Here is a 17,688-nt window from a genome sequence, read left to right as displayed (position 1 = left end):
AACTTTGCCTCATATAAAAACTTATAGAGACACCCACTTCCCAATCATACAAAAATAAAATGTCAATAGAATACAACCATGATTATCATGTACTCAAAACTTCCTCTATTCTAACAAAAACTCTACATCTAGATCATTACAAATAAATCTGAAAAATAATCATGACTAGAACCCTCACTAACTAGATAAAGTCCAAAACTATATTGTAAATTAACCATCATAAAACCCCCACTCAATAAAAGCATGTAAAGTACAATCCTTTCAAATCATTATTTGTCTTAATTCCGTTATCATGTAATCAAACCCCCTTTATATTAATATAAACATCTTAATTTAAATTGCCTCATGAACTAATTTAAAAAAACATAACAAAAATACCATTCTTGAATAGATACAAACATTCTCAATATCTAAACCTTTACTAAAATTGATTCAACAATTAAAACTTCATTTCACTCATCAATATTCTTTGACCAAAAAATGTTCTCCTCAAAAAACTATTTTTTGTCTTCAACCCTCACTCAATTTGATCATCCCTTTTATACACATGTAGTTTTCTTAATGATGATTTAAACTATTATAAAATATTTAACTATAATAGTAATTTGATTATTTGCATCAACTCATTCTTTACACCAATCCATCATGATCATATGCTTATTTAATTTTTGTTTTAACAGATATAATGGTTGCCCAAAACCAAAACCTATAACTTCAATTTGATAGCTTCCATTCCCCAATCAACTGAAAACTAATATTACTAATTAATCATTTATAACAACAATTCCCAACCATTGACTAACCAAATGTATAATTGGTATTTATAAACATATGTTATGTTATGTTAACTTAATTCAAAGATTCGAATATCAACATTGATTATAGTTTAGATGATGAATGTTTGTTAATAATATCCATTGCAAGCGAGATTCATTATTCGTGCTTTTCATTCAACACAGTTTTAGTATTTTGGTTCCTTCCTATATAGAGGGAGAGGTTGCTTTCCTGACCAATTTCATTAGTATCATTAAAGAGGTTCTGAATTAATGTCGGTCAGATCTACCAGGCACTCGCTATTATGGAAATCTGGGATGCATCCTTATGCTGACAGGAAATGTTGTGTTAACCTTGGTGTCTTGCTGATATTTGAGACCAGATATTAAATACAAAGATTTTAGTTCGCGAGATTGATCTGCCATTATTCAACTTCACAAACTCTTGAGCAACAATCTAGATGATACTTCAATTTCTTTTCAACTGACACGTGAGCTTAGTGGCATACACATCTATCCAATGTATAAACTTTCTGCAGTTTAAGAGAAATGACTCCATTGTTTCTTAATTAATTTTTTTTCAATATTTTAAATTATACTCTAACGTTCTTAAATCATTAAAAAATCAGTTTTTCATTTCACGTAGTCAAATAAAAGGGCATTCCTTGTCATATTTGATAAAAGTTATTGTTGTATAAAATTTTGTAAGCATAGAAATAGTGCATGAACTTTTGATAAAAGTTATTGTTGTATAAAATTTTGTAAGCATACAAATAGTGCATGAACTTTTTGACAGAATGTTTCAAATAGATGTCACTTCAGGAAAGGCAATGAGTGCAAGATATGTACAAAATATAAGGACACATTAGGCACATCAATAATAAAAAATGCCTCGAAGAACTATTTTCTAAACAAATATCTTCAACGTGGCTCCAAAAAAAGTGACTACTAGAAGCTTTCAGATCATTAAGTGTGATCTCAAACGTTGATGCTAAAAAATATATACACATTCGAACTTAGAAACAAAAAATCTCTTGTCAAATGGATTTTGAAAATCTGATAAGATTAGCTTTTAGATGAAATATAACATTTAGAATCTAATTTATTGATTCAATTTAATTTTAAGATTTTTTTAATAAAAGAGTTTTGTAGAAAGAAAACTAAAAAATAACAATCTAGTAGCTTAATTATATTTAATGAATTCAAACTTTTTAATTTTTTATATTCATCCAACTATATTATATTGTATTCATATCAATAATCAACAAATTTATGATTGTTTAATATCTACAATTAATTTTGATTGTGGGAGAGGGATAAGTCTATATAGGTTCACATAGCTTCAGACACATTTCATAATAAAAATAAAAATACTAATGACTCAATGAGTTTGACTAAAAAAACTACAAAGTTTCCTTATAGCAATATCACAATTCAATTTACTTTTTAAATTTAAACAAATTATCTTTCCATATTCCTATTAAATTCAAATAAATTGTCCTAAAGCTTTTTGATGCATGGTTTTGAAAACCACACTTCAAAATATATATGATATCCAAAGAATGGCAAAAAATGACGAAATCACACTATTTTCACTTAACAACCATCTATTTAATGTGGAATACAACATTGACAATATTACTCTTTGTGTTGAGATGGCAAAACTTGAGGATTCCAAGTTACTTGATATATTATAAAATTGTACATTTATGTTAGAAAACTTTTTAATGAGTTTCATGAAGGAAATGATTCAATTTAACTATCTCACATAACAATTTTGTGTCAATTGTTCCTTTAGTATATGCATGTAGTTGCTAGGATGGTTGATAATAAAGATGCGAGAAATCAAATGATATGTAGATGCATGCTCTATTACAATTTTATATACATTGCTTATGATTTCCTAGGAAATTTGATTATATCTTCAAATTCATTCATTTCATGGGATATCCCTTCAGAAATTTATTGATTTTAATTTATAGCAAAAAAATGTTAATCTAATTGTAAGAAAATCAAATTTAACCCTCTGTAGAAGTTTTTCTCACTCTGGTTGAGACTATTAGGGATATCTATCAAGCCTTGTTTGCAAGGGTATCATCCATTTAGCAAACTAGATGCAACATTTCACCTAATTTAAACTCTTCAGTATACAATAGACATGAAGGTTATCTCTATGTTTTATTAAGAGATCATTCGATCACACATACAAAAAAAGGTACAAAATATTAATATTTTTTTTCCTTAATTGACCATCTCCACTATTTCGACATACCCATTGCACACTAAGATACCATTGCTAATTTGAATGCAACGAGTAAATATTACATTGAAGATGGACATTCATAAAGAGAGAATGACTATCACTGAACTGATTTCAGGCGTAGATCTATTATCATCTTTCCATTGTTGTCAGCACATTGAAAAAGATAAGTTGATTCGACACTCCACTGTTCAACAACCAAGAGGATAGCCTTCATCTCTGACATTTAGTGTAGGTAAGGCATTGAAGCCTCCCTTCATTGCATTGTCACCGTCACGCTCTGTCTTTACATTCGTCACCTCCTTCCAGCATTGTTATTTTTTTTTCACAATAAAACCCCGTCCCTCTAATCGCTTCTCGTACCGTTGTTGCAGAAACTTTGAAGCTGAATTAAACTGTGAGTGTGTCGATGAATGAGCCCCGTCAGGAATCGGCAGAAACAGAGGCCCTATTACCACAAGAAATGCCACTGAGTGAATGCGGGTATATGCCGAGGGAAGCATTTCTGAAGACATTTTCCTATTCGATACAGGCGTACTGGAGCCTCCTCGCGATCTTCCTTCCAGAATTGTACGTTTTAGCTTCACATTCTGCAGTATTGTGGTCGAAGAAGATGAGGAATAGCCTCGCTTTTGCACTTTTTCTTCCCCACAGATAATATCCTCCACTGTTCCTTATCTCTCTCAGGAGTATCGATGGGAGTCATTGATCTGGTGGAAGTGGGGCAAATAATGTGGCCAATGAGAATGGAATACTGGATGCAATACCACATTCTAGCAACCCTGCAAAGAGGAATAATTTATGCTTGGATTTCAGCACTTCATTCTCACACGTCTGTCTACCTCTTCCCATCAATGTGTCTTCTCCAAAATGGGCATCTAGTGATGCACCAATAACAAGGGTCCATACTGTTAATCCAGGGGCAACACCAACTCTTATTCACCCTTAGCAACACCCTTGTAACAATGAGGACGGCTACCTTGGACCACTAGACAACAATTTACACTTGATAGGCATCAAAGGGCCACACAAGCTATTGGGCTGGCCGAATTTATCTGTGACTATTATGGTTGAGTGCCCTGTAATAGAAAGGATTCTTATGGAATACCACAAAGAAACATCTGCTAAAAAAACTAATGAGAGGGGAGGATCATCATTTTGTATAGACAAAGAGTTGATTCTAGAATGATGTTTCCCCATATAAATGCAGTGATTTTAAATTGCACATTTATGGATTGATTATAGAGGCTTTATAAATTCTCCAGTCGATTCAATTAACAAGCGTAAATATATAACTCCATAACCTTTGTATCATCTACTTTATGTATTGAAGGCACACATCAAGAGAAGAATGTCGCAGAAAAATGGCATCTTACGGAACACGACAAATACAAGTTTATGCATAAAACAGAGTTGTTGCAAACTCTCCTAAAACTTTCAAATTAATACAATCATTTGTAAGAATCCATATTCCACAAACTAGGCCAGTTTTTCTCTACCCGCAGGTTTCTGTAAAGACTTAGTATACTACTTGTTTGACAAAATGCCTCAAAGGACTTGACTCTTTGATATGAGTATAGGAACATAGAAAAGGCACGAAACAAAATGACTCCTAGACAATAATGAACTCTCAAGTAATTATAATTATCTCGTTTGAAGCAAAACATTACAACCTCTACCCATTGCTTGCATAAATGACTTTGACTCTTTTAGAAACTTCCACAGTGGGCGCAATGTGGAATCATAGACTAGTCAAGTGTACTTGACATTCCTAGGTAAGCTTGTCTCCATTGATAATAATAAGTGGGCTATTAGAGGGTCAATGGTGGGTTTCAGATGAACATTATAAAATGACACTTTAAGACCACCTTGCACTCTGCGAGTTCTACAGGGAGCTTTGTAAATGTGGGAAAGTCAAAACATTAGCTTTAAGCTCCCCACTTACTTATAGATGGTCACCAAACAAAAATAGAAATTTTGAAATATGGATAAGCAATTGTAGACACAGTTTCAATTGTAGACACAGTTTCCCCTACTGCCTTGTTACAATTTTTCCAATTGTTTTAAATGAGCTTTGAGATGATACTTGCAAGCATTAAAATATATCTCCTTCTCTTTGACTTGAGTCATGCTACACTATTTAAAAGGAGGATAGGTAATTCAATGGTATAAATAAAAGAGGAAAAAATAAATCTTAAAGGTATACTTTTATAATGGGAAAGAAGCAATATTGAATGTAGTTCAATGAAATCTTAATTTATTTGTTAAAGATGGGGTTGGTAAGTAAAATAATATTGCAATCTAGATACTAAAATTGTCATTATACAACATTAATGAATATTTGATATGACGGAGAGTTCCAAATATAGAATTTAAATGTAAATATTAAAAGTATAAATTAGTATCTCTAATCTAAATAAGTTGTCTGATATAAAGAAGAAAGTAAGGAAGTTATAGAGATAGAAGTAAGATAGAGAGAGATGATGGGAGAAATATGTATTGTGTATAAGTGCAAAGAAGGATATGGATGAAGAGATAGAGAGGGAGTTAGTAAATATAAATATGGGAAAGAGGATAACTAGGAAGATATAAGAGGATGAGAGGAAACGGTCAAGTTAAAGCTTCAACAAATTAATGCTTTGAATGAAACAAATGGAGAAGATTAGCTTAGAATATGTGTGTATGTGTGTATTGTTAGGTGACTATATTGCAAAATAAATGAATAAATTTACTTTTTTTAGTCTATTGTATGAGCTTTAGGTACTACCAAATGATTTACTTTGCATCCAAAGTGCTAGCAGTAATATTCTTTTCACAATAATTTAAGTAGTAATATTATTTTCAAAATAATTTAACTATCTTTGTAGATCTATAGCTTCTCACATAAGGAAAGTCATTCATTTGTATGTAATGTTATTATTGATTATAACTTCTGGTAATGTGTATTCTTCTCCTCTCCAGTACTAGTTGAATGTTTTTCTTTCTTTAATAATATGGTTGAATTTGATTTCCAAGTTTTGTTTAAAAAAAATATGATCTACTTATTCCTATTTATTCTAATTCGTGTCCATGGCTAATGATTGCAATACCTCTAGGAACACTTTAAATGAACTATGCTACGATCTAACAGCTTCATGCACTCTATGTCCATTGACAATCTCAAACTATCATTCATCATTGAAGAAGGCTTGCAGAAGAAGAGAACCGACACTTTAGATGGGCTTCTCATCAATGATAGAGTCCTCTCTTTCCTCTAGAATGATTCCAATCCTAGAGCATCGAATGTGTTCGTGATACACCCCTTTGCAACCCCTAATAGAGTCCTTGCCACCTCCAACTATTTAGATGATGCAATCTATCTCAATCATGCATCTTTACATGGACGAGCTTGGTTATTTTAACTAGGCAGTAATGCATCATCAGTTTTACCATAAGAAGATATTTCGGATAAAACTTTGTAGATGAAAAAGAACCAATTCATTATCTGCAATTGGAAATGACATTTTGTAAGGTAACAAACATATAAAAGTACATATATACAAATAGATATAAAATTGGGAGATAAAAAGTGGGGGAGATAGATAGAGAAATGGAGAAAGAGATAGAGATGAAGATTTATGTGAAGAGAAATAAAAGAAATATGACCATTTCAAAGGGGGAGATATATATTAGAAATATAGAGATATCAAGAGATAAAAAGATACATATACATATATGCAGAGATATAGTGGGACAATAAAAGAGATGTAGAAATTTAAAGGTATATGAAACGGGTTGATGGAAAGGAATGGATAGATAGAGAGGGAGATTTTTTCAGATATGGAGGGGAGGGAGGAAGGAATATATAGAGATCAATATAGAGAGATAATATTGGAATAAACATGATGGATATATATAGAGAGAGACATGGAGATGTAAAAATATAAATATACCTAGGGAGAGAGAGAATTTCCATGAGAGTGTGAAAACAACCAAGATCTAGGCAATGGCTAAATGGATGAAATACAAGTAGGGGCACCTATTGTCCTTCAATGAAGGGGTGGGAAAGATTTTGGAGCTTTCAAAATGGTGGGGAAAATTCTAAAAATAGTTGTATATTCTGAATTTATTTTTTGAATAAAAAAACCAATTAAAGTTCTACCAAAAAACTAATGAAACATTAGCTTCAGTGGGACATGGATAGAATATTTAAATCAAGGAATGGGCCTATAGACCCTATAATAGAGAATGAGGCCATGCAAATGTGGAATTCAATGCTAGAACCAACACAATTGCTATAATCGCTAAGAATGACATCTCAAAATAAGAATAGCTATATCTATCCATAAATAATGCTAGTTTAAATTTTAAATTTCATTTTTATTATCAAACCAACCTCTACATTTATTCTGGTGCTTAGTCATGCTAGCTCATGACATCCAAATCTAGTCCATGCCAATGAGAAGAATAACATTATAGATAATAGTAAAATCAGATCCAACATTTTAATATTCAAGATGCTAGGTAGAGGTGGTAAAAAAATAATTGACATGAAGAAAATGGATTAAGAATAAATGAAATTATTTACCTAGAGCACATTAGAATGTCAAGGGCTTGCTAGGATAGATAATTACTTTCAACAAATAGGGCCATGGCTTAAATGGCTTTCTCATGCTGTTAATGTGGTGCTCAAAGATTGAAAAATATTTTTGGATATCCAAATTCAAACCCTAAATCTAGTTCAAATTAGTAGAATTTCACTCTCAAAATTTGCACAATGTAGGGAAAAATTAAATGTTAAAGAAAAGGGAGAAATTATGACTATTCAAAGCAATAGAAACCATAACATGTTACTCTGCCTCAATATTTTCCCAAGTTGTAAGAAAAATATAAGTGTTATACAAAAAGAAGAATTTGAGGTTAAATTTTTCAGAAACCATAACATGTTACTTACCCAAGATTGTAAAAATTGACAAAAGAAAACCCTACCACAGAAGATGTGACCTCTTAGCAAAGTTGGAGGCTATAGAAACTTGGAGGCTATGAGTGAGAAAATGATAAGGTTGCTTTGTATCATCTCCTAAAATAATAGTATTTACGCCTCATTCAGAGACACTTGTTTGCATGAAATAATGCCATTTATTCAACAAACACAAAGGAGATCATATATATTAATGTTGCATTGCTGGCTAAGCTCCATCTATTTCATGTCTTCCAAGTCCATGGAGTGTGCATTATCATCGAAATGTCCCATCTTATTTTTTTGCAAGATAAAACAAAAAAACTACCGGCAAAAACAAGCACAACCATTAAGAAATCAGAGATAAGAATTCAAAATTTTCATTTTAATAACAAAATTTACTCAAACTATAGGACAAGTAAGATTATATGTAATCTGTAGATTTCCGAGTAGATTAATATAAAAATGTAACTCGAAAACTATAGTCTCCTGCCTTTACCACGAGGACTAACAATTACCACTCCTATCGACAAAAACATATCCAATACCAGAGTCCTTTCAAAAGAAGACTTTCCACCACTAAACACGTTCTCATTCATTTATCTGCTTGATGTCTTCGAATGTTTTGGTGACAATAGTGTAAACCCTAACAGATGCCATTATTCGCAACATGCGCATAATGATAATACTAATATTAATCACACTATGTTTTAGTCCAAAAACTTTGTGGAAAAGAGCTAAGATAGCATGAAACTTAAAAGAAATTTATTTATCAAATATACGAAATTAGATTTTGTCTGAAATTCTACTCAAATTATTTTAGGAAACTCCAGGCAGTAAATAGTTTCGTCCTATGCTCGAGAGAGCGAAACTTAAGAGACATAATATTTAACGCCATATCCATCCATTTGCTTACCCCAGCTTTACCATTGTAAATATTGCCTGAGAAACAACGAAGCAACTTTGATTCAGTCTAATTTCACAGTCTAACATCATTGCCAACAAAATAATCAATGCATCTTGATAATTGTTCAGGCATCCATACCTGACGATTATGGAAGAAGCTGGAATTAACATTTTGCATTAGCTTTTTAGTAGTAGAGAGAACCTATAATAATCAAATGGTTATATTTAATTTACAACATTTGCTCTTGTAAAGTGATTCCTAGGCAGAGATATTTAATCAAATTGCGTTTTGATAGTCGTGTTAAACTTTAGCATACCCTTCCACCAATCCCCTCGTGTTGCTAATTCAGGATTAGATGATTCCGCTTTCTCTTTCGTCTTATTCTGTGATTCAGTTTTAAATTAAGATATCAAGATTACAGATTTAATATTTTTGCAATTTATTAATGAATGTGTTATATATATATATATAATGTGCTTTTTTCATGAGACTGTAAAAGAAAAACAAAACTTGAATTTCATTATAAAAACAAATTTTTTAAATAAATAAATGATCCACAAGAGAATAGAAATGTAAAATTTCCTTATAGTTGCAATCTATCGCTGTTTTTAATCTTTAATCTGATGAGTTATGTACTGACATCTAAACATGAATGATATGATTGATAAAAATATAAGTAAGTTAATTAATATATAGTTAGATTTAATAATTAAAACTTTTATTCTATATAACACTATTGTTCTATTATTTACTAGAAATCTTAATTTGGCATTGTAGGGGATGAAATGTGAACCAAAGATCAATGATAAGCTAAAAAAATATAACTAAATCAAGTAAGTGTATAAATAAGAAATTAAATGACTAACTATTATGGACGAATCTCTGTTTTATATAGGAGCCAAAGATCTAGAAATTCCTGTTTTTTTTAAATGATGAAAGGACACACCAATAAACTAAACAATCTATAAGAAAACAATCAGATTGAAGAAGTAAAACTTTTACGTGTTATTAGTCCAACCTTTTTAATTTAGGCAATCTAATTGTATGAGTCACCTCTTTTTTACTTTCCTCTTCAACCTATCATGGATCATGTAGCGTGATCCAAACATAGATAGCAAAAATGCACATAGTTTAATTAAAAACAACCAGATAAAATAATCAAAGATTTTATTTGCTAGCAATCTATCCCCTTCTTTGCAAAAGCTAGATCTACAATCTACTTGTTTCTCTTTTCCCTCTTCAATTTGAACCATCTAATGTATTCCAAACACTCATAATTTCAAAATACATGTTTTAAATTAAAAATAAGAAAATAAAACAAATATATATTTTTTCTTGTTATAAAATTCAAAGATACTAAATTTCACTACTTAAACGAATTGTAAAAATAAAACAGAAGTATTGTCAATATAATTTTTCGACAATACTATTCATCTAATTTCATTTTCCAAACATGATACAATCCATTATAAAAAATAATTATTAATCTTTGTATTCCTTTAGACATTACTGTAAACTTTTTATTTATCCAAGAGAACATTAATTATGTGTATTTTAATGCTTCAATAAATTAAAAGGAAAAGAGATTACCTTATTTAGAAGTTCCTTTCTCTGTTTGAGAGAGTCATAATACTCGTGCGGTCCACCGTAGCACGCTGAAGAGCAGAGAAAAGAATGCTCTGGAGAATGGCCTCCACATTTCTCACTTATGTACTGCTTTACTTCTTCAGTCACTTCATGCTTTTGTACCTTTTCTGTTTTACTCCCCACAATTACACTAGGTCTTTTAGAAAAGGCGTATAAAAATCAACAAGATATAAACTTCACCACCACAACTTTATCACATTGCCTTTCACAACTTTAGAGATGGGGTTCAATGAATTCTAGTACTGCAATATGTATTGTCTTTAATGAGTAAATATCTACAAGATCTTTTTCTGTCTTGTTTTCTAATGATAATATGTTCACAATACTTTTAAACGAGAGTAAATCTGCAAGTAAAAGTTGTAGTCTATGTGGGGGGATTTATGAAAATATCATTGATATTGTACAGCTTCAAGAGATATTTATAGAGAATTGAAAAAATTTAAAAGAGGAAGACATCGTTCCTAATATATTTTTGTCTCTAATGCTGAAACTTAATTTTTTCTCTATCCTAATGTTTTAAACCCATATTATGGAGTGTTTTAGAAGAGTAAGTGGCTCTCTAAAATCATTCTTAAACATGACAAGAGCTATAAATTAGTATATGATAATATGTTCACAGTATTTTAAAGCAATGAATCTACAAGTAAAAGTTATAAATTATAGACATTTATGAAAATACTATTAGTATTGTACAACTTTAATAAAAGTTATAAGTATAGTGTATGTAGGGACATTACTGAAAATACTATTAGTATTGTACAACTTTAGTAAAAGTTATAAGTATAGTGTATGTAGGGACATTTTTGAAAATTCTATTAGTATTGTACAACTTCAAGAGATATTTTTAGAAAATTCAAACATTTTGTCGAGGAGTTTTAGGTCATTCTAAAAAGCTGAAAGACATCGTCCCTAAGATATTTTGTCCATGATGTGAAGAACTAAAGTTTTTTTAAGAAGAGTAAATGGTACTGTAAAATTATTATTAAACATATCAAGAGCTGTGAATTACTATTTCATACCTTCTGTGTCTGTAGGAATAATTCCCATGTGATGCACTTTTTCATTCATCTTCTCCTTTCGCTTTGGTCCAGTTTGATCCATGTCTAAGTGCACCGACAACTGAACAAAGCACACAAAGAAACGTGTTTAGTACAAATTGGTGAAAAAATATTTAGAAATTTAATCAGATCTGTTATTTTTCTAGATTTGATCAACTGAATTTTCATTATCAATATTTTTTGTTTTTTTCTATTAATCATCATCAGAGCTCGACATTCTTATAATATTATTCAATAGACTGAAAACATTAAATGTATTTCACTTTACAACTCTGGTTTTATTTGAACTTTCTAACAATGAGATGATAGATCGGAGAGTGAGAGTAGAGAAATGGAAAAATACACAGACTCAAGCACAAAACAGCTAAATGATAAACTGACGCAATGTAATAAAATTAATATGATAACCTTCCTATTTCTATCAGAATCGAATTTGGATCTGAACATTTTCCATGAAAAATCATTTTGTCATCAAATGTTTTAGCAGGAATATCTTTAAGATCAATCAAAACATCCGTCTAAACAAGCAAAATGAAAAGGAAGAAACATAAATTCGAACATGATTTCAAAGTGCTTATAAAGAAAATCAATTTGTCAACAGAAATAGAAAACACAAAAATATTGAAGAAAAAGAAAGATAATAGAGTCAACACTTCTTTCTTCTGTGCGGGCGGATGATGTCTACAAGTTGCAGAGTTCATGCAATTTTTGCACGAATTCTTCCTTGAGATGTCAGCCATGAAACTCTTAATTACTCCCTCTTTGAGAGCTTTCAGTTGGAGAAATTAAAAGAAATTTATCTGTTTCACAGTGCAGTGCGCTTCAATGTTATAACTAATACACAGCTTTCTATCTATTGAAGGTGAGTGAACATATATATAGATGACACAGGTAAAAATGTCGTGGTTTATCCAAGCTGAATGAATTACGTGGAAGCTGCAAACTAATGTCAATAATTGAAGATCCTTTTGTTATCTATAAAAATTAAGTAGTCTAGGACACGCACTGGCATAAATGAGTAAAAAGAAACTCATAAATATCAAAATTTTATTATATAAAAATACAATCTACAGGTTTCATAGTTTATCCAAGTAATTAATACAAAGAAAAACAAATAGGGCTGTTGTTAAATGAACTAGACATACACAAAGTTATAGAAAATTTAATTTTTATATAATATATAATTTTTAATTTTAATTAAATTTAAAGTTGTAAGAGATATAGTTTTCTATATATATGTCTAAGTGTGTAAGTATAAGCTAGTACTATTGGCACACCAATAAAGAAGAAGTAAAAAATATTATTTTGTTTTTTACAAATTGAATTTTTCACTTCTTATTAATTATTCAAATCAATTTTAAAGGAAGATACTCTTGGATGTGAAGTGGTGATTTTTTTGGTGTGCACAATAAAGTTCAAACCCTTGTTAGGTCATTATTATGTTTTAGCTTTAGTCACTATTATGTTTTAAGAAATGTTAACCTATAAATTGAAATATTTTATATCAATTTAATAATTTCACATTTTTACAATTATGGTTTTAATTTCAATCTTAGATGGTCAAAGAATGTATTAAATATTGAATTAAAGACATGCAATGGAATATTATTTTATAATAACCACTTGAAAGGTAGGCTTGACTTTCAAATTTTGGCCCTAGTTTCTTAAGAGTAATCACATGAGAAACTGGGTCATATTTATTTACTCTCATTTGATGTATTTTTAGTACAATATTTTGTAGACCTACAACATAAATTATAGATGTTAAAGAAGTTGTATTTGAAGGCTAGATATCATTTATTCATGCTAGAGTTTCCAAAAATTTCAATTATTGCATTTGAATTTAAATGAAGTTATCGAAGTTACTAAATTGCTAAAGTTACTTTAATAGACACTATGTTTTAGTGAATTTCTTTAAGAAAACCCACAATTCCTCACAAGAAAGTATCACTAGGAAATCAAGGACCATCTTAAAAACTAGACCATCCTCCACCAATGCCTTGTCTTTTGTTTATGTAAGTTTCACCGCACCACGTGTCCATGTCGCAACATTGTTCTTATACAATCTCTAAGGCCCAACAATACCCTTGTAGTTGTGCTGACCTACATTCTAAATTCACATGTTGTTTCTTAGGATTTCCCTTCTTCAAGAAGGCTAGAAATGAAGGACACCTCCATGGTGTCATTTTCTCATATTTACCCTAAGTTGGATCTTGTTGTTGAGTTGGGTTAGGTGTCTATGGATTCTACTTGGGAGAGGAGATGCTCCCACATGATTACTAATAATTCTAATAAGGAAAAAGGGTAGATAAATAGGAGAGTCTAGAAGAGCTTGATTCAAACTTCAAATCGAAGGGAAGTGGTGAAAAAAAGAAAAATGCAAGACAAAAAGAGAAAGCTAGGAGGTACCTCTACATTGAGGATGAGGAAGAAGAACATGCTAAGACTCCTCAATTAGTTTGGGCATGGTAGACCTCACCACCAACAAGGATGCCCTAGGCACTAGTGATTATTCACCCTTAACTACTACTTCCCCTCTCAGGAAGCCGAAGGAGGATCCTCCAATCCACATCCTTTCCCCCCATGTCCCCCCCTCCTCCTAGCATGCCCCTTATATCCACCTCTCATTTAGACCCACCTCTTCACCCCCAACTTGGATAAAACCACTTTGGTGCAGGTTGAACTCAATTAAAAAATCTATGGGTGGAGCTAGAGAACCTAAAGAAATATATGATGGACTTGGACCTTAGGTTCAACACATTGGCATACTTTTCTAGTTGAAGCTATACATGAAGTGACTACCACCCTTGAGGTCTTATAGTAGGAGAAGGTGAAGGGTAAAGCTAACGAGGATGCAAATAGTTTCCAAAGACACTAGAGATTCATTGCTAACGATTGGCTCTATGTATTGTTGGTTAAACAAACTCCCCTAGAGGAGAAAAAATAATGAGGATTTTCTCTCAGTCCACACTTTAAATTTTTTGTTGTGATTTTTAATGTTGGACAAGTGCAAACCCTATGTGGCTTCCTTTATGGAAACTTTGCAAACTTTAAACATGGTTTCATTTTGTTTAGGTTTTATTTGTACTATGAATAATTATGTGGGCAGCTAAGATTTCTACTATTTTATTACTATAATCTAGAGGTTGTGTGATAGTAGGATTTTGAAGTCTCATAATTTCTTATTTTGATATTAAATATGGGTGGGTAGTGTGTTAACTATGGTTGTGGCACATGGGCTACCAATCTAGTGATAGTGATTTTATCACATTTTTAATGTCCCTTTTGGGAATGTTACCCATTTTGACAACATTTTAATATATAAAATATGACTATAAAATAGAAATTAGAGAAATGTGACCTACATGGAATAGTCATTCATCATCTAGATATACCTCTACAATTTTTGCATCATAAATTGTCAATCCCTTCACATGGAGCACTCATTAAGAAAATTCCAATATAAAAACCAACCACTTAAAAATTGTTAGAAATTGTATTACTAAACTAAGAGATGTAAGACATATCTATTCATATAAGTTCTTGTTTTAAACAAGGTATTAATGCATCTATAGTATAAGGAAAATAAATTAAATGAAGATGCAACCACAATATGTATGTACAAAATAAATATGCATGATCTTGGTAGATCTAAATGGAAAAAAAAAAGAGAACATACTCATATTCTCATGAAAACAACATCAATGCATGGAGTTCCCTGACATGGTATTAGCACAAATTGAAGTGGTTCAAAATAAGTTCATATGTAGAATTTATGCATAATCAAATATCTTTCCAAATGTTAGAGGGTTAGGAAAAGGATCAAACTTTTATTTTATTAAATACAAGAAAAAGATTTATGCCAAGTCAAAGTGCTTGTTGCACTGATTTATGAACTATATTTGGATTCAACAATAGAGTCTATATGTAGTAGATATGACCAACTTAAGTTACCAAGGTAAATGGTCAACTAGATGACATCGACATCACATTAATAGGTTATATAGATGACCTTGCATGCTGACTCTACAAGTTTGACTAGAAAAAATAATGGAAAGATAATCATCGGATGACACAACAATGTATATGTTTTTCATGCACTTAGAATATGATACGTGGTCCCCTATTGACAAATAGATTTTGGTGCCACATTGTGGATGATTAATTATTTGTAACAAAACATTGATTGGGGGTTTTGACCTTTAACACTTCTATTGCAACTTATCCTACTTACAACAAAACCACTTGCGGTAGTCATAATATATTTCAACAATCTTACATTGACTAATTATAAAATTATTGATGACCTATAAAAGAAGATTAGGTTGGTTTAACCTATCACCTTCTAAACTCCCTCAAATTCTAGCAAGCATCACGATACGTGAGATTTTCAAGATCTGATATGGACAAATTAATGTTTTTACTTTTTTGGTTGATGACTTAACCACATAATCCTTATTTTTAAAATTTGTTATTAGTCCCTACCTTTTAAGGCAAGAGACTATAGTTTTCATTACATTGTCTAGTATTGGTTGAGTTCTTGAAAAATGTGCTCATGAAAAATCTTTTCCTAAATCTAGATTGTTTAGAAATGTTGTATTTTTACAAAGATATTAAATTGAAGTTGAATTTTTCTTATTGGCTGAAGCTATTTTTTCAGCAGTCTTTTCTTTTCTTTTCATAGAAATTTTAGAAAAAAAATTAAGAGTGCAATTGGAATTTATCGACAAATCAATATGTCCATGATGCATAACATGGGGATCTTCATTTTATCCACCCATCCATTGATGTCTGTGTTAGAGGAAGTAACTTATTCAAAATAATTTCTTTGCATGTTATGATGTGGAAGTAAAATGAAGAATTTGTTGCGTAGATTTGTGTGCATGCTTCTTAAAATTGAAGAACCCACTTTCAATTATTCAATTAAATAGTCACAACCATCTAGAAACCTAACTATGCTTCTATTAAAAGACTGAAATCTCTATATAAATTGACATAGAAAACACATTTTTCTTCTATTTTACTTGTTTTAGACTTCATCTCCGCTAGAACTTGTTTAGGTGGTCTGTTGAGCATGACATCACGGTACTGGGTGCTCACCATTGAATCCATAGGGACGAGCTTTTCATTGTCATTTATTTCATTTGATAGTTTGCAAATATAATATTTCCATTGTAAATTTATCAATCGGTGACTTCATTGTGTTTCACAAAATTGCAAGTAAAATGGTTTTTGTTTCTCACCTATATCTTGCTACAGACACAATGATTGTTTACTTTTTTAATTAATGAAGTTATTTTACATTTTGTTGGATTCTTTGTTCTATAGAGTTTTCAATAGATGTGCATTTTCACTAGTCCATTGTCTTCTATGAAACTAATATACTTGTATAGTTAAAATCATAAAATGGCTACATTCCATCATTGTTTGTTAAAATCAATAACCAGACAAGTTTTTATAGTGAATAGTAGCAACTAGATTTTTATAATCTATAAATAAACAACATTAGTGTGAAAATTCATTTGCAGAGAAAATTATGTGGACCTTTTTTTCTATATGGTTATGTTAGGGTAATTAATCATTATTTTCTTTATTTTAAAAGCATCAAATATTCTAGTGGAATTTTAAAAAGGTATGAAATATTAAATATTATAGTAGTAAATTTAAAAAAATTATTCACTAGATTGATATTTTCTATGCATTTAGTCTCCTTTAAACTACATGCACAGTCATTTATAGTAGGAAGAAACCTATTCATAGGCCTAAACCATTTATAGTAGGAAGAAACGTATTCATTGGCCTAAATTTTTCTTGTTAGACATTGAAAAACTTGTTCACAAGACATGATATTTTTATAGTCCATTCATACTGTCTTCCTTACTGAATTTCTAGTGAGTAGTGAACTAAAATATTTTCTAGACAAATTTCAAATTATAACAATCTGTTGAAGATTTCTAGTAGGAAACTATTTTTTTTTTTGGCATGCAATGTATTGCCAGAGTCCATTAGATGCGTCTTTTACCATCCTTTTAATATGAATTTTAGCATTGTTTCTTTGTAATGTTCTTTCACAATATTTCCATAGAGATGTGAGATAGAGAAAT

The 17,688-nt window shown here is 30.8% G+C and overlaps 1 protein-coding gene across 2 annotated transcripts; it reads right to left on the bottom strand.

Moving 5' to 3' along the window:
* Positions 1-8,776: 8,776 nt before the first annotated feature.
* Positions 8,777-12,433, bottom strand: LOC149529024 (uncharacterized). 2 transcript variants are annotated; one of them, XM_089810997.1, is made up of 6 exons: positions 12,238-12,433; positions 11,546-11,645; positions 10,470-10,633; positions 9,196-9,262; positions 9,018-9,080; positions 8,777-8,914 (listed from the first exon to the last, which is right to left on the bottom strand). In XM_089810997.1, exons 1-5 carry the CDS (start codon positions 12,322-12,324, stop codon positions 9,064-9,066), a joined length of 435 nt encoding a protein of 144 aa, XP_089667123.1. In that variant the 5' UTR covers positions 12,325-12,433; the 3' UTR covers positions 8,777-8,914; positions 9,018-9,063. The 2 variants fall into 2 exon arrangements, 1 of the variants encoding a protein (XP_089667123.1); XR_016359055.1 differs by lacking the exons at positions 8,777-8,914; positions 9,018-9,080; positions 9,196-9,262; positions 10,470-10,633; positions 12,238-12,433 and adding an exon at positions 10,686-10,768 and having other exon boundaries at positions 11,546-11,716.
* Between the last annotated feature and the right edge of the window lie 5,255 nt (positions 12,434-17,688).

The sequence above is a fragment of the Cupressus sempervirens genome, chromosome 11, assembly GCF_028749045.1.
Source record: "Cupressus sempervirens isolate cs-2001-9-10 chromosome 11, ASM2874904v1, whole genome shotgun sequence".
In the NCBI taxonomy this organism is placed as follows: Eukaryota; Viridiplantae; Streptophyta; class Pinopsida; order Cupressales; family Cupressaceae; genus Cupressus; species Cupressus sempervirens.
The sequence above is the reverse complement of the archived record's forward strand: the minus strand, read 5'-3'. Positions and strand labels throughout refer to the sequence as shown.